The 22,481-nt window shown below is 39.6% G+C and overlaps 3 protein-coding genes across 3 annotated transcripts; 2 read left to right on the forward strand and 1 right to left on the reverse strand.

The window, feature by feature from the left end:
- The first annotated feature begins 357 nt into the window (after positions 1 to 357).
- dusp19b (dual specificity phosphatase 19b) lies at positions 358 to 3,617 on the forward strand. The gene is made up of 4 exons (XM_073836476.1): positions 358 to 598; positions 1,882 to 1,928; positions 2,464 to 2,616; positions 2,720 to 3,617. Exons 1-4 carry the CDS (start codon positions 373 to 375, stop codon positions 2,900 to 2,902), a joined length of 609 nt encoding a protein of 202 aa, XP_073692577.1. The 5' UTR covers positions 358 to 372; the 3' UTR covers positions 2,903 to 3,617.
- A 574-nt stretch (positions 3,618 to 4,191) lies between these two features.
- Positions 4,192 to 8,564, forward strand: LOC141331420 (uncharacterized). The gene is made up of 5 exons (XM_073836474.1): positions 4,192 to 4,450; positions 5,731 to 5,881; positions 5,956 to 6,035; positions 6,127 to 6,205; positions 6,295 to 8,564. Exons 1-5 carry the CDS (start codon positions 4,307 to 4,309, stop codon positions 7,437 to 7,439), a joined length of 1,599 nt encoding a protein of 532 aa, XP_073692575.1. The 5' UTR covers positions 4,192 to 4,306; the 3' UTR covers positions 7,440 to 8,564.
- Positions 8,256 to 13,409, reverse strand: pnp5a (purine nucleoside phosphorylase 5a). Its single transcript, XM_073836475.1, has 6 exons — positions 13,157 to 13,409; positions 11,539 to 11,708; positions 11,338 to 11,441; positions 10,673 to 10,848; positions 10,351 to 10,541; positions 8,256 to 8,901 (listed from the first exon to the last, which is right to left on the reverse strand). The coding sequence occupies exons 1-6, from the start codon at positions 13,177 to 13,179 to the stop codon at positions 8,684 to 8,686; spliced, it is 882 nt and encodes a 293-aa protein (XP_073692576.1). The 5' UTR covers positions 13,180 to 13,409; the 3' UTR covers positions 8,256 to 8,683.
- Positions 13,410 to 22,481: the final 9,072 nt, after the last annotated feature.

The raw sequence follows: 22,481 nt of genomic DNA on the forward strand, positions 1-22,481 counted from the left end.
TTCTGTGAAACGGTGCCATAGTTTATAAAACAAACATTTTTCTTTATCGTTTTACTTTATTTGCTTTGGCATTTTGTATTAAAATGTTAAAAAAAAAAGTATTTTTGAATTTCATATTACATAGAAGTAAAATTCAATGTTTCTGAAAGACTTTTTCCTGTTTGATATCCGTATTTCAGATTTACAAATATTGATGTAGTAATACAAGTAATATAGACTGTATTAGTATGGAAAGTCACCATGGGTGAATGTTAATGCATGAAATAGGGTCTTTTATTCTAAAAATTATCTCGTGTTCCGAACTAAAGTTTCCCCACTATATTTTTAACAGCCTTTCTCTTTAGTTCCGCAGCGCGAAGTCGGTAACTAAAGATGAATTCTCTGTCGCAGGAGATCCAGGGATTCTCCGCGGCGCGTTTGAGGAAGCAAAGCACGAAAGTGACGACCGTAACCGGCGAGAAACTCGTGGAGACGCGCAGCGGCGATCATTTCCACATCACCCGAGATACTGAACGCGAGAGTGGCGACCCATGCGGCTTCGTGCAGGACTTGAGCCTCGACCTCCATGTGGGCATCATTAGACCCTTCCTCCTGCTCTGTGCGTGATGTCTTTACTGTATAATTGCAATATTTATTATGAAAACCTGACACAACACCCACTGTGGTGGTACCATGGTAATTACTATAGTTATGGACTTAAGGTGCCAACTGTGTCTAAACAACAATGGTACTTTTTGTGTTACGATGCACATCAAAGATGAACACCCTTTAATAAGAAAAAGTTCATTATGGTCACCACCACTAATAATAATAATATTAATAATAATAAAGCATTAAATGCAAGCCTAAAAAATCTGCCAGCTTCCAATTTAATAAAAATAATTATCATTATATTAAAAACCAACTTTTCTATGGTCACCCCACAAAATAAACAACAGAATAAACAAAAATATGTAGAATTCAGTGGTTTCTCAAAATAGTTGTCCATTGTATTTATTTAAATTTCCAGTTTAATCAAAAATATATTATTAATATTATTTAACATTTTTGATGAAAAAGTCATTACCATGACATATTTACTAGCAGTGTTGGAGAAAGTTACTTTTAAAAGTAATGCATTACAATATTGAGTTACTCCCTAAAAAAATAACAAATTATGTTGCCTAGTTACTTTTTATGGAAAGTAATGTTACGTTACTTTTGCGTTACTTTTTAAATCTGGCCAGGGTTTGCTTGTTTGTTTTTAATATAAAAAGTTCTATTTTTGGCAAATGGAAAAGCCTTTTATACACCAAAGACCTCAGGCTTAGAAAAAAAGTAAATTCACGTCTGTATAGTAGACCACAGAAGAAAAATGTCAACTTTTCAGCAATAAAAAACAAAACAAAACAAAACAAATAGATATTCTGGAGTAATTTTCGCTTATTAGTATGGTTGAATTGGATCATCGAAGGTCGGCAGCAAAGACATCGGTTAATAAAATGGGATTAAATACATAAAGGACATTTGTATTACTTCCCATATTTAATTATTGCAGGTTTACGTTTCGCTGTTTTTATTAATTTTAAGGAATGTTGTTTTTTTTTAGTGAGTGAGATGAATTAATGCATGTTCACATTTATTCTAGAACTAAAGTAACATCTTACAATTTCTCTCAACATGAGGACAGGAGAGCTTTTAATCAATAAATGAGGGGGGAAATAACTGGTGTTACTTATTAGAAAAAGTAACTCAGATATTTTCTTGTCAATTAAAAAGTAATGTATTTTACTTGGAAAAAGTAATATTATTAAGTAACTTGCTTTACTTGTAATGCCCTACACCCAACACTGTTGACTATTAACCCAACTCATCACATTTAACTAATTATGTGATTTTTAGCATCACAGGATGCTGCCCATGATATAGACACATTGAAGAAACTGAAGGTAATCTAATGTTTTTAACTTATATATTAGCTATATTTTTTTTGTATTTGACCCTGGACCACAAAACCAGTAATAAGGGTCAATTTCTTAAAATTGAGATTTATGCATTGTTAGGATAGAGAACAATATTTGGCCGAAATACATCTATTTGAAAATCTGCGATCTGAGGGTGCAAAAAAAAAATTCTAAATATTGGGAAAATCACCTTTAAAGTTGTCCAAATGAAGCTCTTAGCAATGCATATTACTGATAAAAATTACATTTGGATATATTTATGGTAGGAAATGCACAAAGATCTTCATAGAACATAATCTTTACTTAATATCCTAATGTTTTTGGCATAAAAGAAAAAAAAAAAAAACATTTTGGCTATTGCTACAAATATACCCGTGCTACTTAAGACTGGTTTTGTGGTGCATGGTCACATATTATTTATTAATTATTGAACTTTCTCTTAAACATTTATACAAATAAGCAAGCTAATTGATATAATATTAAAAATAAGAATCTGTATTTCTCTGCTGTTGTGTTTCAGGTGACTCATGTGCTGAATGTGGCGTATGGGGTTGAGAACGCGTTCCCTGATCTCTTCACATATAAGACTGTGACCATGTTAGATCTTCCGGAGACAGACATCACCTCATACTTCCCTGAATGTTTCCAGTTCATAAATGAAGCCAGTCAGCAGGTGTGTATGAGGATGACAGACACATATCCAGAGATGTGTGTGTGTGTGTGTGTGTGTGTGTGTGTGTGTGTGTTTATAACCTGTTTCCTTCTGTGTTCCTCAGGGTGGAGTGGTGCTGGTCCACTGTAACGCTGGCGTTTCTCGCTCTGCTTCTGTTGTCATCGGGTTCCTCATGTCCCAGGAGAAGATGTCATTTGATGAAGCCTTCAGTATTGTAAAAACAGCCAGGTCTTACATTCAACCAAACCCAGGCTTTATGATTCAGCTGAAGAAATATAATCCGTGATACCACACAAAGACTGATATTGTAAACCAATTAGTGTTTAGATGTTTTCAAACTCCTTGACTACTGCATATATCAGATTTCACACAGAACCTAATGAGTTAATGAGATGAAACAGGTGTGTTAGATATGTTAGACTTCTGAAACCAGGATTGAGGAGTTGTTCTAGTGCCAACATCTTTTATTTCATATTAATATTTTATTAAATATTTTTTATTAATGTTAATGTTTATACTTGTTGCAAAAATAAAACATTTTAAACTATTGCTGCTGATTTATTTATGGTCTTTGTTGGTGACTTTTAGTTTAAAATCCATGTGAAAGCACACAAAGACTGATATTGTAAACCAAAATGCTCTGTTTTTAGCGTTTAGATGTTTCTCAAACTCCTTGACTACTGCAAATGTCAGATTTCACACAGAACTGAATGAGTTAATGAGATGAAACAGGTGTGTTAGATATCTGAAAACTGTATTCAGGAGCTGTTTTAGTGCCAACATATTTCATATTTATATTTTATTAAATATTTTTATTCATGTTTATGTTTACACTTGTTGCAAAAATAAATCATTTCCAACGATTGCTGCTGATTTACAATGTCTTTGTGGGTGACTCTTATTTTAAAATCCATGTGAAAGCACACAAAGACTGATATTGTAAACCAAAATGCTCTGTTTTTAGCGTTTAGATGTTTCTCAAACTCATTGACTACTGCATATGTCAGATTTCACACAGAACTGAATGAGTTAATGAGCTGATGAGATGAACAGGTGTGTTAGATATGTTAGACATCAGAAAACTGTATTCAGGAGCTGTTTTAGTGCCAACATATTTTATTTCATATTTATATTTATTATTTTTATGAATGTTTGTTTAAACTTTTTTGTTTACATTTTTAAAGCTCCTGCTGATGATTTATTATGTCTTTGTGGGTGACTTTTATTTTCAAATTCGTCGTGATACCACACAAAGACTGACACTGTAAACCAAAATGCTCTGTTTTTAGCGTTTAGATGTTTTTCAAACTCCTTGACTAACTGCATATGTCAGATTTCACACAGAACTGAATGAGTTAATGAGATGAAACAGGTGTGTTAGATATTTAAGACATCTGAAAACTGTATTTCATATTTATATTTTATTTAATATTTTTATGAATGTTAATGTTTACACTTGTTGCAAAAATAAAACATTTTTAAACTATTGCTGCTGATTTATTATGTCTTTGTGGGCGACTTTTATTTTAAAATCCGTCGTGACGGGAAACCGTTTAACCGAACACACACGTCCACACACGTCACACTCACAACACAGTAACTGTGGAGACTTTAACAAAACAAATAAATCAGTTTTATATTCATCTAATTTATGATTTTTGATTGATATTTCACTGGTTTTTGTAGAAGCATGTCGTGTGAGGCGTCTGTCCAGAAACAAGTGCTCTCAATAATGGACAGTTTAGTCACATCAATAGTGACAGAAATTTGTCAGCAGCTCGATATTTTCCAGTCAAAACGTCGAAATGGAAATCCAGACACTGATATTAAAATGGTAAGTTCGTTTAAATGTATTAATCATTGGTTTTTTAACGTTTGTAAATGTTACTCTTTCACTCAGGTGTTCACTTTCACTCAAATTACCGTAGTAACCTTGATTACTGGCAAAATGTACCATGATTAATAGTTATTTTACTGTAGAATTCTAATACACTAATATAGCATCTCATTCGCTTCATTTACTTAATTATATGTGTATTATTTTAAATATTAATTATTTAGTTCGATGATGGTTATTGTCTAACTACCTCAGTTAATGTTTGAGCAACCAGAAAAAGAGATAACGGCTAATAATTTACAGTGGACCTAAAAAGCTAATACAAAATAATTAAAGGCCTAATATTATTAATAATAATAACTTTTCAACTATACACATGTTAAAGAAACATGTTACACTACCAGTCAAAAGTCTGCTTACCAAGCCTGCATTTTTTTAAAACTAAAGTACATCAAAAACTGTAAAAGTCTGGAATATTTTTACTATTTAAAATAACTGTTTTCTTTTTGATTACATTTTAAAATGTAATTTATTTCTGTGGTTTCAAGGCTGTTTTTTTTAGCATCATCACTTCAGTCACATTATCATTCAGAAATCATTCTAATACTCTGATTTGCTGCTCAAAAAACATTTATTATTATGTTGAAAATAGCCGAGTAGAATTTTTTTCAGGTTTCTTTGATAAATAGAAAGATCAGAAGAACAGCTTTTATCTGAAATAGAAATCTTTTGTATCATTATAAATGTCTTTATCATCACTTTTGATTAATTTAAAGCATCCTTGCTAAATAAAAGTGTTAATTTCTATAACATCCTCCCCCAAAATTATACTGACTCCAAGCTTTTGAATGGTATAATGTGTAATGTTACAAATGCTTTTTATTTCAGATTAATGTTGATCTTTGGATCTTTCTATTCATCAAAGAACCCTGAAAAAAATTATTCAGTTGTTTTAAATATTGATAATAATAATAAAACATGTTTCTTGAACAGCAAATCAGCATATTAGAAGGATCACGTGACACTGGAGAATGGAGTATTAATGCTGAAAATGTAGCTTTGATCACAGAAATAAATTACATTTTAAAATATATTAAAATAGAAATCATTTATTTTAAATAGTAAAACTACTCCTTTCTGTATTTTGGGTCAAATAAATGCATGTTTGGTCTTTAAAAATCTTTAAAGTTCAAAAACTTTCACTGGTAGTATAGGTAAGTAAGACTTTTAACTTCACCTTAACAATTCAACTAATAGTTTTTCTTGTTTTATTCAAGAATCTGACAGCTGCCATAAGGAAAATAACAAACTCAACAGCTGAACACATCTGCAAAATCCTTCATATAACATCAAGTGGACCAAGAAAAGATCAAATCAACCATAGCATAAAGCAACAGACTCGCATCAAAGATGAGGAACATGCCAAAGGTAGTTATTCTCATAACTACACCATGTATTACTGATATTTTAATAGATTAAATAAGAAAAATGTATTGTTGTAGGAGAAGACGAGCAAGATTATACATCAGACGCTGTGTTGGGAATCCACCAATCTAGTGGACATCTACTTCAGACTGTTGAAGTAACCCACATCTTGCTATAATTGTGTTATTGAGTTTACAAATGTTTTAATGTGTTGTATATAAACCTAAAATATTCTTGTTTTTATCTAGGAAGAGCCTGAGTTTAGATTTGAAGAAGCATTTGGCCATGAAGAGGAGCATGTAGACTGTCGAACTCCTGTTGAGGATGGTACAGACTCCCTGATATTAATACAATTGGATTAACACACTGCATATACACAATATCACATCTATAAACATGCCTTGTTCATGTTACAGAATCAAACCCTGGTGCAGAAGAAATTATATCAGTAGACCATCAAATGGAAGGCCAGTGCACCACTGAACCAAACTCTAAAAACGAATCAAATGGCATTTCAGTATTAAACACACTGGATCCACCTAACATTATCGAGACAGGATTGGACATCCCAACAGACGCCGCTGAAGAAGTGCAACCAAACGCAAGCGATGAGCAGAACACATGCAAATCCTGCGGAAAGACCTTCACCTACCTCAACAACCTAAGAAGACATGAGCAGAAGTTCCACAGCGGAGAAACGCCTCACGCTTGTCTAGAATGCGGAGAGCGTTTCGCCTCCAGACGCCTCCTCCAAATTCACCGGAGAGTCCACAAGGTGGAAAAACCTCACAAGTGCACGCTCTGCGACAAGGTGTTTCGCTTGCCTAACCATTTGAGAAATCACATGGTGAGTCACGGTGATGAGAGACCGTTCGCCTGTTCCACATGTGGGAAGAGCTTTGCTTTGATAAGCATCCTCAGAGCTCATGAACGAACGCATGGGAGCGAGAAGAACTTTGTTTGCTTGCATTGCGGTTCCCGGTTCCTCACCAAGTCTTATTTGGACTACCACCAGCGAGTTCACACTGGAGAAAAACCATACCTGTGTAAACACTGCGGAAAGAGCTTTGCGCAAAAAGGCAACCTCAAGGCACACGAAAGGCTTCACACGGGCGAACAGCCCTTTAGATGCGAGGACTGTGGAAAAACGTTTGTTCACGCCAACACTTTCAAATCCCACAAGCAGCTCCACACTGGAGTCAAAGCTTTCTGTTGTGAGCTTTGTGGAAAGGGATTTCGCCGAGGAACGCATCTCAAAACTCATCTACTGACGCATTCCGGAGACAAACCATTTAGTTGCGACACATGCGGAAAGAGTTTTGCTCTCAAAGGATCTTTGAAGACGCACAAGCTCACTCATACAGGACTGAAGAGTTACGCTTGTAATGTTTGTAATAAGCAGTTTACTCAGGCCAGCTCGCTGGCGAAACACAAACTGGTTCATACAGGAGAGAAACCGCACCGATGTGGAAACTGCAATAAGCGTTTCTCTCAAAGCAGCCATCTTAATTACCACTTGAAGGTTTGCCAGTCTGGGACAAAACGTTCTGTAAATCTCTAATGTGGAAGAGAACTAAATAACCGGTTATTCCATTTGTGCCTTTCTTGAATAAACCAAACTGTGACCAAATATTTAAGACGTTTCTTAGAAGATCTGCAAAATGTTTCCTCCTCAATTTCTTGATATAATCAAGGTGAATCTAATAAAGGAACACCTTGGTCAAATTTTACACTAAAGCAATTATATTTTGCGTACAGAAAACTAAATATTAGACCATTAAAATATCTCAATCTGCAATAAATGAGTACAAATACAATTTAAAATGTGAAATACTTTAAATAAATAGGCTGGTAGTCCAATTAATGCACAAAAAGATTTTGTAAACTTCCTACTGTAGATATAAAAACATAGTTTTTGATTTTTGGTTAAGAACTTTACCAAAACGTTTCTCAATATTTAGATTGTTTTGCATCCTCAGATTCTAGATTTTCAAATAGTTGTTTCTCGGCCAAATATCCTATTCTAACAAACCATACATCAATGGAAAGCTTATTTATTCAGCTTTTGTATATTTAGAAAAATTGACCCATATGACTGTTTTTTGCGGTCCATCTCGATGCCTTTTTTCACTCACACATTTTTTTGCATTTGAGAAACATATTGAGAGAAATTTTGTCGTTTCATAATTAATATGATTTCCAATCACAAAGGTTTTGGAAGCAAGCAAAAGCATTAAAATATTGAATCACCATGCACATCACTATGTCCCTTTATGTGCACCAAAGAAATATTACTCTAGCATTTAAAACTTAAGCTCACCTATTAAAATTGCATTCAAAACTGACTTTTCCACCATAAACGAGAGGGAGACGTTCATAATAAATAACCATTTTTACTAATAAAGGTTAAAAAATACATTAGACAGACTTTCACTGTACATCTACTGACAAATACTAGTTTTACAGAGAATTCAACTCTTAAATTAAGACATCGTAACAAATAGTAAACGTTAACTTAGAATAAAAAGAAACATTAGTTCTAGCATTCAGAGGAATGTAACATTTGTATTTTTTTTTCTTTTTTAAAGACAGAAAAAAACGTAAGCACTCTTCTGTTGACCGGGTTTATATACATAAGGGCAAAATATCACAGACCAAAAATGAACGAACGCTTTAAAAAGACTTAGATTTAGCAAACATAAATAAGTGGAATTCATCTGCATAAGACGGTTTTTGTAACCACAACCGAAATGTGCGTTCTTTGGTCTGTGACTGATTTGGTTTAGCTCTGATCTGAGAACAGTCTTAGGCGAAATTATTGTTGTGTTCTAGCCGGGTGACTACAGTGGACACCAGCCTCTCCAGCTGCTCCGCCCTCTGTTTGCCTGTCTGCAGAACTTCCTCATGATTGGCCTTTTCCTCGCTATCGTAGTCCATCACCGCCTTGTTAGTTATCAAAGACAGAGCGAAGACGCGCATCCCACAGTGCCGTGCCACGATCACCTCGTGAACCGTACTCATGCCTAAAACACATGCACAAGCCTGGTTATTAAACTAGTTTGCATAGAACAATCTCTATAGAAATTAATTTTAATTGCAATGTTGAGGTCAAAAGTTTGAATGCAGTTTACAGAATCAACTATTTTAATTGTTTTAGCAATATAAGAGGGATCATACAAAATGCATGTCATTTTGTATTCAGTACTGACCTGAATAAGATATTTCAGATAGAAGACCATGTATATGAATAGTTTTACCCTGTTCAAAAGTGTACAAACGCTTGATTCTTAATACCATGTTGTTACCAGATTAATCCACAAGATCTTTTTTTGTTTAGTGAATTGTTGTTTATGAGTTGCTTGTTTGTTCTGAACAGTTCTTCAAAAAAATCCTTCAGGTCCCCCAAATCCTTTGGTTTTTCAGCATTTTGTGCATTTGAACCCTTTCCAACAATGACAGTGTGAAAAGATGGATCTCAAAATCATACAGAGGACAACTGAGGGACTCATATGCAACTATTACAAAAGGTTCAAACACTCATTGATGCTCCAGAGAAAAAAAAAAACCAAAAAAACAAAACACATGCATTAAGAGCTGGGGAGTGAAAACTTTTGAACAGAATGAAGATGTGTACATTTCTTATTTTGCCTAAATATCAAATGTTTTTTTTTTCTTTTTTTTTTAGTACTGCCTTTCAGAAACTACAGAAGATACAGAAGACACTACATGTTTCCCAGAAGACAATAAATTTATTCTGATCTTTAAATTCTAAAAGTTTTAAATGCATGCGTTTCCTTCTAAAGCATCAGTGAGCACTTGAACCTTCTGCAATAGTTGCATATGAGTTCCTTTAGTTGTCCTCAGTGTAAAAAGACAGATCTCAAAATCATACAGTCATTGTTGGAAAGGGTTCAAATACATAAAAATTCTGAAAAACCAAAGAATTTGTGGGGTAATTTTTTTTAATTCAACTATTATTTTCTCTTGTGGACTATATGTAAACATCTTTTATGTGAAATATATTATTCAGGTCAGTACTAAATAAAAAAAATAACATGCATTTTGTATGATCCCTCCTATTTTGCTAAAATAATTAACATTTTTCAGACTCTGCAAGGTGTATTTAAACTTTTGACCTCAACTATAAATTTCACTGGTCATTAAACCACTGCTAATTTGCAAAAAGTTAAATTTAAGGTACGTTTACACATCAAATATTGTACTAAAAATGGAATTTATTTTCCATTTTTACTTTGCCTTGCCTTCTAGTTACATCTTTAATGTTCATTTGCATAAAGTTGAATTTTAAATGGTTACATTTACATATGCATTTGACAGTTTTTATACAAAGAGACTTTACATTTTTTTAGTTCATGGATTCCCTGGGAATCTAACCGTCTAACTGTTGTCTGTTCGAATGCTCCTTTCACCCTGTCAGAGAACTGCATAATACTAAAAGATGTGACTCTTACCGACAGCGTCAGCTCCCAGCTTGTGCAGCATGCGACATTCCGCGATAGTCTCGAACGACGGTCCTCCTAGAACGCAGTACACGCCCTCTCGCAGGAAGTCGCTGTAACCGAGCTCTGAACCCACGTCGAGCGCCAGCTGCTGAAGCTCTCGATCGTATGCGTCAGACATGCAGGGGAAACGAACGCCGAACCTAAAAAGGAAAATTACGGTTATACAATGAAAAACGCCTACAAGAGCACATGTGGAATCTCTACTTGTCAAAACAGCTCCATGATGTGAGTACAGTGCTCAAAGGACCTAAATAAACACATGTAAACATGCCTTTCATCATTGGGTCCAGCCAGAGGGTTGTTTCCAGCAAATCCAGGCATGTTGAGATGATCTTTGATGATCATGATGTCGCCTACTTTATAGTCCTGGTTCAAGCCGCCAGCAGCGTTGGTGAGAATTACAGTCTCCACACCCAGCAGTTTGAATATCCGCATAGGCATTGTAATCTAAGACCAACAATCTTAGTTTGAATCTTGCATCAGTTGCAGTTTACAACAGTTGTGCTGTTTTTTTAATTCTTGGTCTTTCTACACAAGCATCAAAAGGGCATATTGTTGCTAAATGTGTTCTGGTCTTTGCATTCCACAGGGTCACAGAGTTTACGCTTCAATCACACACACAACACAACCAGTTAAAACCAATTCAGTCAAGTCATGTGTTAACCACATACGGCTTTATTACTTAGTTCCCTCTTGGTTAAAAGGATCTTAAGGCCAGAGTCATTCAGGTCAGAGCAACTTGCAATTTTCTGTGCTATTTAAGTACATAGACGTCAATTTTGTCAACCCTCAGGATTGGTTTGGGAGCAAAGACCATTTGCATCTACAATCCAACAATACAGCCACGTCTACCACGTCATACTGACAAAGAGCTGTATTGTTTATACATTTTGGACTCTGACAAGCCAGAATGTGTGTATTATAGAGTGTTTGTACCTTTTGGATTGGATATCCCTCATAGAGGTGAAACCGTCCCTGCATGCAGACACATGGTCTGCCCTTCAACGTGCCAAACACCAGCCGTCCTGCGTGACCGTGCACTACAGAAGAGAAGGAAATGCACAGATTTAACAATGCTGAATGCAAGGTTTTACTAGCTAAGGTAGAAAATATTTGGAATTCTAGAGAAACACTCACCTGTACTTTGGGGGAAGTTAGGTATGTCCCTGTAGTTAAAGGCCACCGGGTCTTTTAAGGCGTCAGCCAGTCCACCCAAACCCGAACCGCACACAATGCCCACCAGAGGACGCACTGCAGTCTGGGACAGAAGCCAGTCAGCAGTGGCCTGGCAGTCCTCAAAGCTGTACCTGCAAAGAGAGGGTCAAGTCAAGTCACCTTTATATAGCGCCTTTAACAATACTGGTTGTGTCAACAGAGGAAAAAAGGAGTTTGAGGACTCATGACTGTAACTAATTCACAGCACACACATGCTCATTTCCCATTCAAAGTTACGTTTTCCTGACTGACACACTTGAATGTCACACACACAGTCAACTTATGTGTGACCCTGGACCACAAAACCAGTCATGAGTAGCACGGGTATATTTGTAGCAATAGCCAACAATACATTGTATGGGTCAAAATGATTGATTTTATGTCAAATATCATTAGGTTAAGTAAAGATCATGTTCCATGAAGATATTTTGTACATTTTCTGTCATAAATATATCAAAACTTAATTTTTGATTAGTAATATGCATGGTTAAGAACTTCACTTGGACTCCTTTTAAAGGTGATTTGCTCAATATTTAGATTTTAAGTGTTCAAGATGCTGAATACTGTAACATACTTGAATGGCCATGAAGCCTGCAGATAGCAAATAAAAATATCCTGGTAGTTTAGATCTGAAACATGAGCCTCTTTTTGACACATCACTACTGTAATATGAGCAGCTGACTACCAAAATAAACTTCCTATGACAGAGCATCGTTATGATTAGTACTATGGCCTTTACAGTTTGGAAAACCGCAAGAGTTTATATCTGAAAGTTTAATTTAATTGTAGGAAATATATATTTTCAATAAAATACGACAACTATCAAAATTCTGAAAAAAAAAAAAAAGTGTCATGAAAAAAGTGAAAATGGCCATAGTCCAAAAAGATTTTTCTAGTTGTTATGAGTTTCGGTAAACAAATCAAACACTTTTCCATTGGTGAATTGATGGTATTATTGTAGGCCTTACATTTATAAGTAATAGGCTAATACTGACCAATATTAATAACTAGTTAAATATATAGAGAGAGATTATAGTGACAGATTATATTGTGTATGTTGGATAATTTATGTATTTTACAGTTTTACTGTTATTAATATACATTAAAATCAAAGTCAAAACAAATCTCAATTTTCAAAAACGGTTTTAAAAATGTCGCAAGTCAAAAGTAAAAAAATAAAACCGAGACAATTTTCCAAAATACGTATAATTCAAAGATTTCCGTCTCGAATCCCGCGTTTTAAAAAACGAAACATTCGCTTAAATAACGGTTCCGTTCGCTGGCAGCTGTTCAAGACACGCCAGCGCATCACCACGTGCTCGTCACAACTACGATTCGGTTAAATTACATTTCACAGTTAATCAAAGAACGAATGGATGAATTATTAAAGGTCAAGTTTAACCAACCAACTTCCTGTACCATATACCATAAATCAGGTAAACTAACGTTACATTCACAATCGAATAACTTACACTTTACAAAGACAAAATGAAGAAAGCAGAATTAGAAAGTCAGATCTGAAAAAATAATAATCGTTTACCCAGTGCTGCTCTCGGGAAACATGGTTAAAATCTCTGGTCAGATCCTTCAAGAATACAGAACGGAAATATCGATGTTTCTATAGCGATGGATGGTAGTCACGGAAGTCTGCGACGAGCTACCGATGAAACAAACACCGGAGACACAAATAAAACAAAACTACGTCGAACGAGACGCGAGAGTGAATAAAAGCTCTTTGCAAATTCCTGAAACGTTCCTCACGTAGTCGGTATTCTTATAGACACTCCGCTTCCGCCGCCCCTCCCGCGTTCTGACGCACACGAAAAGCGGAACACACCTTCTGACGCAACTCCCCGCCGGCCAGGGAGGACAATTATGGGTTTCAAGTCTGTTATCAGTACAATCTGACTTAAACACTTGAGGAACAGCTGTCAGACTAAACACCTGATAATAACCCGGGAATTGGTTTTCCGCTATTAGATTTATGGTCGGACAACACCAACGCATGTGACTAAGTCATCCAAATATAAACACTGTCATGTGTAGTTGGGTTGCCCTTAGCAGAAAGAAGTATACTTCAAGTTTATTTTATTAAGCATACTTAAGTAATGTTCAAGTACATTTTTAAGTATACTTTATGTAGTAAGTATATCAGTGTACTAGTAAAGTGTGCTATTTCAATACTCCTTGGGACTAAATGGGCCCACTTTCTAGTCTATAAAAGTATGCTTTTAAGCAGTTACGTAATAATATTACCTTTTCCAAGTAACTAGTAAAGTAAGGCATTACTTTTTAATTGACAAGAAAATATCTGAGTTACTTTCCCCCCTCATTTATTGAAGAAAAGCTCTCCTGTCCTCATGTTGAGAGAAATTGTGAGTAAGATGTTACTTTAGTTCTGGGAAAAAAATATGAAAATGCATTAATTCATCTCACTCACTAAAAAAACAGATACAGTATTCCTCAAAATGAATAAAAACCTGCAATAATTAAATATGTTAAATAATACTAATATCCTTTATGTATTTAATCTTCTTATTAACCAATGTTTTTGCTGCCGACCTTCGATAAAGTATACTTAATGTACAAATATCGATGTACTAGTAGTAAACTTTTAAGTGTGCTATTTTAATACTCCTTGGGACTAAATTGGTCCACTTTTTAGTCTATAAAAGTATGCTTTTAAGCAGTTACGTAATAATATTACTTTTTCCAAGTAACTAGTAAAGTAAGGCATTACTTTTTAATTGACAAGAAAATATCTGAGTTATTTCCCCCCTCATTTATTGATTAAAAGCTCTCCTGTCCCCATGCTGAGAGAAATTGTGAGTAAGATGTTACTTTAGTTCTGGAATAAATGTGAACATGCATTAATTCATCTCACTCACTAAAAAAACAGATACAGTATTCCTCAAAATGAATAAAAACCTGCAATAATTAAATATATTAAATAATACTAATATCCTTTATGTATTTAATCATGTTTTATTAACCGATGTCTTTGCTGCTGACCTTCGATCTAATTCATCCATACTAATAAGCAAAAATTACTCCAGATTATCTAACATTTGTTTTCCTTTTTTTTTTTTTTTATTGCTGAAAAGTTGACATTTTTTCTTCTGCGGTCTACAGTACAGAACTGAATTTATTTTTCTCTAAGCCTGAGGCTTTTGGTGTAAAAAGCTTTTACATTTGCCAAAAATAGAACTATTTATATAAAAATTAAACAAGTAAGCCCTCCACAGATTTAAAAAGTAATGCAAAAGTAACGTAACGCATTACTTTCCATAAAAAGTAACTAAGTAACGCAATTAGTTACTTTTTTAGGGAGTAACTCAATATTGTAATGCATTACTCTTGAAAGTAACTTTCCCCAACACTGCTTTTAAGTATACTTTAAGTATAATGGTAGTAAACTTTGAGTGCAAAATTAGTTTACATCTATGTTTTTAGCTTGTACTGCAAGTATATTAAAAGTGAACTTATAGGTATACTGATAGTTTACTAATTAAATACTTTTTTATGAATTTTGAGTGCACTGAGTAAACTACTAGTTTAGTAGTTTTATACTGCAAGTATACCTGTATAATTTGTATATATTTTGTTATATGAATATCTGAACATCCAAAACATCAAAAGAAAGTACAGGGTATCTGCTTGTAAAAAAAAACAAACAAACAAAAAAACATTTTATTCTAGCTTTTTTTTTTTTTTAAAACAAACACTTGAATGTGGGTAAGTTTCATTAAATAAAAATAAATAAATAAACAACATTTTGAACAAACAGCTAAAACAAACTATTCATTATAATCAAAAACGTAGATGGAGTCAATCAACACCCCAACTTGACTGTCATTATTACCTCTTCATAACGTTACAGTTTTACATATTGTGACGGGCGTCCCGAGGATCAATCAGCGTCGCCCTGGCAACACACGAGGACCAGCTGGATCCACTCATCATGGACCAATCGGTCACGGCGCCGCCGGCTTTATAAGCAGTCTGCTACAACCAGAGAGTGAGAATCATCTCCAATGAACCGTGAGACTTACCTGATCGTTGTGTCCTCTCTCCTACAGAGTCGCCGTGACCGCTTGGTCCCCCACTTCCGGGTTGCACGTTTTGGGGTTAAAGCACATCCTTTGCACCAACCCCCTGCACCGGCCACCGTCACTAGGAGACACAAGCACCCAGGAAGAAGCCACCCTGCACCACAAGGAAGACGAACTCACCTCTTCACTCACCGTATTGTTTACTTACCTTCACTTCTGTCAATAAACGCACCCTCCGGGGCTCACTCAACTCTTGCTGTGTTGTTGCTGTTCTCCGCCCGGCCACAAGGTGGTGGAGAATGCGGGCAAGACGTTCCTAGAGCCGGCTGAGAACACCAACGAGCAAGACGTTGTTTACACCGCCATTTTGTTGCCCCTATCACCTCCGGCTGTCTTTTTTTCTTTCTTTTTAGGCTCGCTCCTCCCCGTACTCATGGAGGAACTTGTGAAACAGCTTGCGGAGGTTAGCGTCCGCCAGCAACAGTGCTTTGAACTGCTTACTGAGCAACACAGCCACATTCAAGGGTATTTGGCCGAATTACGCCTACCGGCCGCCCAGAACGTCCCTCTGCCGGATCCTCGAGTCACCGCTGCCCGTTTGCTACCCAAGCTAACCGCATGTGATGACATTGAGGCCTACCTTAAGATGTTCGAATCACTCGCTCGCACCGAGGGGTGGGCGAGAGGTACATGGGCTGCGACACTGGCACCGCTGCTTTCCGGTGAGGCGCAACGGGCATATTTTTCCTTACCAGCGTCTTCCCAAAATAATTATAATGAGTTAAAAAAAGAAATATTAGGCCGTCTCGGCCTTTCTGCTACCGCTGCCGCCCAGCGCTTCCACGAATGGGAGTTTAAAACACGGTTGCCAGTCCGCGCCCAGGCCGCTGATCTGATGCGGTTAGCCGAGCACTGGCTACTGGAAGATTCACCCTCCCCAGCTCAAGTGGCCGAACGGTTGGTGGTAGATAGGCTGCTGAGAGCTTTACCCTGCTCGATGAGGCAGGCCGCGGGTATGCGGGGACCCAAAACCATTGCTGAAGTGATCGACGGCGTGGAGCTGGCAGACGCAACCTACCACCGGGACGTCGGGGAGCGAGCGCAGCCATTTCCCTGGAGGGTGCCCCAGGAGCGACGCCCGCCGGAAGGCACCCCACGACCGGTACACAGGCCGACCAGCCCCCGCGACGAGCCTATGCCCACGGAGCCGTCAACCCCCGTCAAAGCTTGGATGGCAGGCTGTGTGGTCCACCAAAAAACACCCCCTGAAGCGCCTACAGCCACTGTCAGAGTCAGAGGACGTCACTTCCGGGCCCTGTTGGACTCCGGCAGCGCAGTCTCCCTTGTGCGGCCTGCCACCCTCGGGCCCCGGCCAGCCTCCAAGGCTGTAATGCCGATCACCTGCGTCCACGGAGACACGCGCCAGGTACAAACTAACCTTCTTACTTTCCACAAGGATGGACAGTCGTGGACCTTGGAGGTCGGGGTGCTGAAGGACCTCCCCGTCCCCCTACTGCTGGGCAGAGACTGGCCGGGGCTCGATGCCGCCTTGGCCTCTACCACACAGCCTGCCCGCTGCCGCCGCAAGCCGCGGCCACCGCCGTCGCGGGGGTCCGGATACCGCTCCAGCCTGCTAACGACGGATAGTGGGAGAGAGGGTGAGTCTGCCGACCAACACACTAACCTGTTCCACGATGTTTTTCAACAGGTTACTGGAGGAGGAGACTTTGGGAAAGCCCAAAAAGAGGACGACAGACTCAAGCACTGCTGGCGGCAGGTCCGCGTTCTGGAGGACCAGGAAATCCTGCCGGCCCCTCACCCCCTCCCACATTTCATCGTTCGAAATGGCCTGTTGTACTGCGTCGCGGAGCGACGGGGGGAGGTCAAACGACTACTAGTAGTGCCAAAGGGGAAGACGGAGATGGTGCTGGAGCTCGCCCACGCTCACCCCATGGCGGGCCACCTGGGGGCCCAGAACACTACCCAACGAATTCGGGACAGATTCCACTGGCCGGGACTGGAAGCCCAGGTGAAGAGCTTTTGCCAAGCCTGCCCTGAATGCCAACGCACGTCTCCTCGGAAGCCTCCCCCCAGTCCTCTGATCCCTTTACCCATCATCGGGGTGCCTTTCGAGCGGATCGGGATGGACATCGTAGGGCCGTTGCCGAGGTCTGGCCGGGGACACGAACACATACTTGTCATCGTTGACTACGCCACCCGGTACCCAGAGGCAGTCCCCCTTCGCCAAGCCACCGCCAAAGCCATCGCCCGTGAGCTGTTCCTGCTCTCCAGCCGGGTGGGTATTCCGTCGGAGATTCTGACCGACCAGGGAACCCCGTTTATGTCCCAGGTAATGGCTGACCTGTGCCGGCTGCTGAAGGTAAAGCAAATCAAAACATCTGTCTACCACCCTCAGACCGACGGGCTCGTCGAGAGATTTAACCAGACCCTCAAACAAATGCTCCGGAAGGTGGCTGCCGAAGACAAGAAGGATTGGGACTTGCTCTTACCCTACGTTCTCTTCGGTATACGGGAGGTTCCCCAAGCTTCCACCGGGTTCACACCCTTTGAGCTCCTGTTCGGCCGCCAGCCTCGTGGTCTCCTCGACGTAGCCCGAGAGGCCTGGGAGCAGCAGCCGGCCGTCTACCGCACCGTTGTGGAGCACGTGCAGGACATGAGGAGTAAGATCGACAGGGTCATGCCGTTAGTCCGGGAACACCTCGTAAAGTCCCAACAAGCCCAGCAACGCCATTATAATCGGCCGGCCCAACCGCGGGAGTTCCAGCCTGGGGACAGGGTGATGGTCTTGGTCCCTAATGCCGCCTGCAAGTTCCTCGCCCAGTGGCAGGGCCCATTTACTGTGGAAGAGAGAGTAGGCCCTGTTAACTATCGTGTGAGACAGCCCGGGCGAAGACGAACTCTGCAGCTATACCATATCAACTTACTCAAGAAATGGATTGGAGATAGGGACCAAGCCGTCGCCCTTGCCGTCACAGAACCCGCGGTTGTAGACATCAACCCCAACCTGTCGGCCTCCCAGAAGACGGAGCTGCGGCACCTGGTCGGTCAGTTCCTGGACGTGTTCTCCGACACCCCTGGCCAGACTAATGTCCTCTCCCACGACATCCGCACTCCTCCTGGCGTCATCGTCCGGCAACGGCCCTATCGAGTCCCCGAGGCCCGCCGGCAGGCTATAGAGGAGGAAATTCAAAAAATGCTCAAGCTGGGGGTCATTGAGCCTTCTCGGAGTCCCTGGTCCAGTCCGATAGTCCTGGTCCCAAAGCCGGACGGCACCCTCAGATTCTGTAACGACTACCGACGCCTCAACGAAGTCTCGGAGTTCGATAGTTACCCCATGCCCCAGGTGGATGAGCTCCTGGAGCGCCTGGGAAGGGCCCGGTACATCACCACCCTGGACCTCACCAAGGGCTATTGGCAGGTTCCACTTTCCATCGATGCCAGGCCCAAAACCGCCTTCTCCACTCCGTCGGGGCACTGGCAGTACCGGACCCTTCCCTTCGGCCTACATGGCGCTCCAGCAACGTTTCAGCGCCTCATGGACGTGATACTCCGACCCCATCAGAGCTACGCCGCCGCCTATCTGGACGATGTGGTCATCCACTCGGAGGCATGGGACGACCACCTGGACCGGCTCCGGAGGGTGCTGTCCGAGCTCCGTCGGGCTGGACTGACGGCCAACCCCCGCAAATGCCACCTTGCCTTGGAAGAAGCCAGGTACCTGGGTTACAGGGTCGGGAGAGGTCTCGTCAAGCCCCAGGAAGACAAGGTCAAGGCGATCCTGGAAGCGCCAAAGCCACGCAGCAAAACCCAGGTACGGGCCTTCCTGGGGTTGGCCGGCTATTACCGCTGCTTCATCCCCAGCTTCTCCTCTATAGCCGCCCCTCTGACAGACCTGACCAGGAAGGGGCAGCCCGAGCAGGTAGGCTGGACCCAGGAGGCGGAGCGCGCATTCCAGCAGATCAAACAGGCCTTGACCACGGAACCGGTCCTGCGCGCTCCAGACTTCAACTGCCCCTTCCTGCTCCAAACGGATGCCTCAGACACGGGATTGGGGGCCGTGCTCTCCCAAGTCCAGGAGGGAGAGGAGCATCCGGTGGTCTACATCAGCCGAAAGCTGACCCGGGCCGTTAGGAGCTATGCTGCCGTGGAGAAAGAAGCGCTCGCCATCAAGTGGGCAGTCCTGGAGCTCAGGTATTATCTTTTAGGCCGCAAATTTACTCTCTTCACAGACCACGCCCCGCTGCAATGGATGGCCCGGGCCAAGGATACGAATGCCTGGGTCACAAGGTGGTTCCTGTCGCTTCCGGGTTGCACGTTTTGGGGTTAAAGCACATCCTTTGCACCAACCCCCTGCACCGGCCACCGTCACTAGGAGACACAAGCACCCAGGAAGAAGCCACCCTGCACCACAAGGAAGACGAACTCACCTCTTCACTCACCGTATTGTTTACTTGCCTTCACTTCTGTCAATAAACGCACCCTCCGGGGCTCACTCAACTCTTGCTGTGTTGTTGCTGTTCTCCGCCTGGCCACAATATATATAGTTTTGATGCCATTTTATGTATGAAGATTGTGTTAGATTACATGTGGAAGCACCTGTTGTTTTGGTTTCTTCTTCACTTGTGTTTGGGAAATTCTGTACAGAAGATGTGCAATAGCACCATGGCATAAAACAATGAAAACACGGATTCTCAGAGCACAATTATAGCTTAAAGTATGTCAAGTATACTTAAATTTTAAGTATATTTCTAAAAAGTATATAAAAGCACATTTCTGAGAAGTACATAAAAAGTAGACTGAAAGTGTTCTTTCATATTTTTTAGTTTAAAAGAAGTATACTAATACACTTGAATAAACTTCTTTTTCATAAGAGTATTCAAACTAATCCACAGTGATTTATAAAGAAATTACACATTTTTAGACAGCCTCGACTATATCAACAAATTGGAACTGTGTATGATGCGTAATTCTGCTATTATTGAACTTTATGTGTACAGTGCCTTGCCAAATTATTTCACATTTTGTTATGTTGCTGCCTTATGTTAAACTACTTTAAATTACTTTTTTCCCACATCAATCTACACTCCCTACTCCATAATGGCAAAGGAAAAAAAAAAAAAACTAGGACTCTAGAAAATGTCTGCCAGCCCCCATTCAAGCTGACAGAGCTTGAGAGGTGAAAAGGTGAGGCAAAGAATGGCAGATAATTGCCAAATGCAGATGTGCAAAGCTTGTCAGATCACACCCAAAAAGACTTGAGGCTGTAAAGGTGCTTTAACTATGTACTGAGTTTAGAGAACATATTTCGTCCTTCTTTGCTCTGGCTGTTCTTGAGTCAACATTGCAGAAATGCCTAAGAAAGTTTCCTAAGTCAAAGAATTCAGTCTTTCAGCATTCCCCTCAAAATCAGGGGTGTCCACGTTCTAAAGAAACACACCTAAACCAACGAAACAAGGTCTTCACATACTGTAAAAACTTCCACGCAAATGTGTTAAAGCTGGTTGGAGGCAAACTCAGGCAAACAGGACTTATTAGCAAGTTTTCACATTCTTTATACTAAACGTATCCTCAATTTATTAAGATATGTTTTTGCAGCATATTTATGTTTAGAATGGTCGAGCATGCTTTATTTTAGACCTAACCTAAGCAGAGGACCTACCAGCGTGCCTCAGGAACAGCGTTTACGACCCTTGTTGACCTATGACCTGTTTCAAACATATCACATTAGGTAGAAGAATCCTATTTATATTAGCACCTTGTATGACACACTTCCCACACATGGTCATGTCAGTCAAAACCATCTTAGGGTGATCCATGAAATATCAATTTCGATAATGATTCATTTTAATTTGATCATCTCTGTATGGAAGCCTGTTTCCGCCAATGAATAAATGATTAAAAAAGGTAATTCTGACTTTTTGTCTTGCAACTGCGAGTTTACATTACGCAATTCTGACTTCTTTTCTCAGAATTGTGTGATTTATACTCATAAATGAGACTTATAAAGTCAGAATTGCTAGAAATTAAGCCGCAATTCTGAGAAACAAAGTCGCAAAGAAATTCTCAGAATTGAACTTTATATCTCACAATTCTGAGAAAAAGTCAGAATTGCGAGAAAAAAAGTCAGAATTACGAGATATAAACTCACAATTGCGAGAAAAAGTCTTTATCTCACAACTGTGACCTTATTTCTCACAATTCTGATAATTGTGACTATATTTCTCAGAATTGCAAGAAAAAAATCACATTTGTTTCTCACATTTGTGACTTTATATCACACAATTCTGACAAAAAAAGCTATTATGTATCTTGCAATTCTGACTTTATTTCCCAGGATTACGAGCTTATTTCTCACAACTGTGATAAAAAAGTCTGAATTGTGAGGTATATAACTCACAATTGCGAGAAAAGGTCTTTATCTCGCAATTTTGACCGTATTTCTCACAATGGTGACTTTATATCAGAATATGTGTCTCACAATTCTGACTTTATTTCTTAGAATTGCAAGAGAAAAAGTCAGAATTGCGAGATATGAAGTCAGAATTATGAGATATAAAGGAGAAGAAGTCTTTATCTCGCAATTTTGACCTTATTTCTCACAATTCTGATAATTGTGACTATATTTCTCAGAATTGCAAGAAAAAAATCACATTTGTTTCTCACATTTGTGACTTTATATCACACAATTCTGACAAAAAAAAAGCTATTATGTATCTTGCAATTCTGACTTTATTTCCCAGGATTACGAGCTTATTTCTTACAACTGTGAGAAAAAAGTCTGAATTGTGAGGT

This window comes from Garra rufa, chromosome 3 (assembly GCF_049309525.1).
Source record: "Garra rufa chromosome 3, GarRuf1.0, whole genome shotgun sequence".
Taxonomy (NCBI): Eukaryota; Metazoa; Chordata; class Actinopteri; order Cypriniformes; family Cyprinidae; genus Garra; species Garra rufa.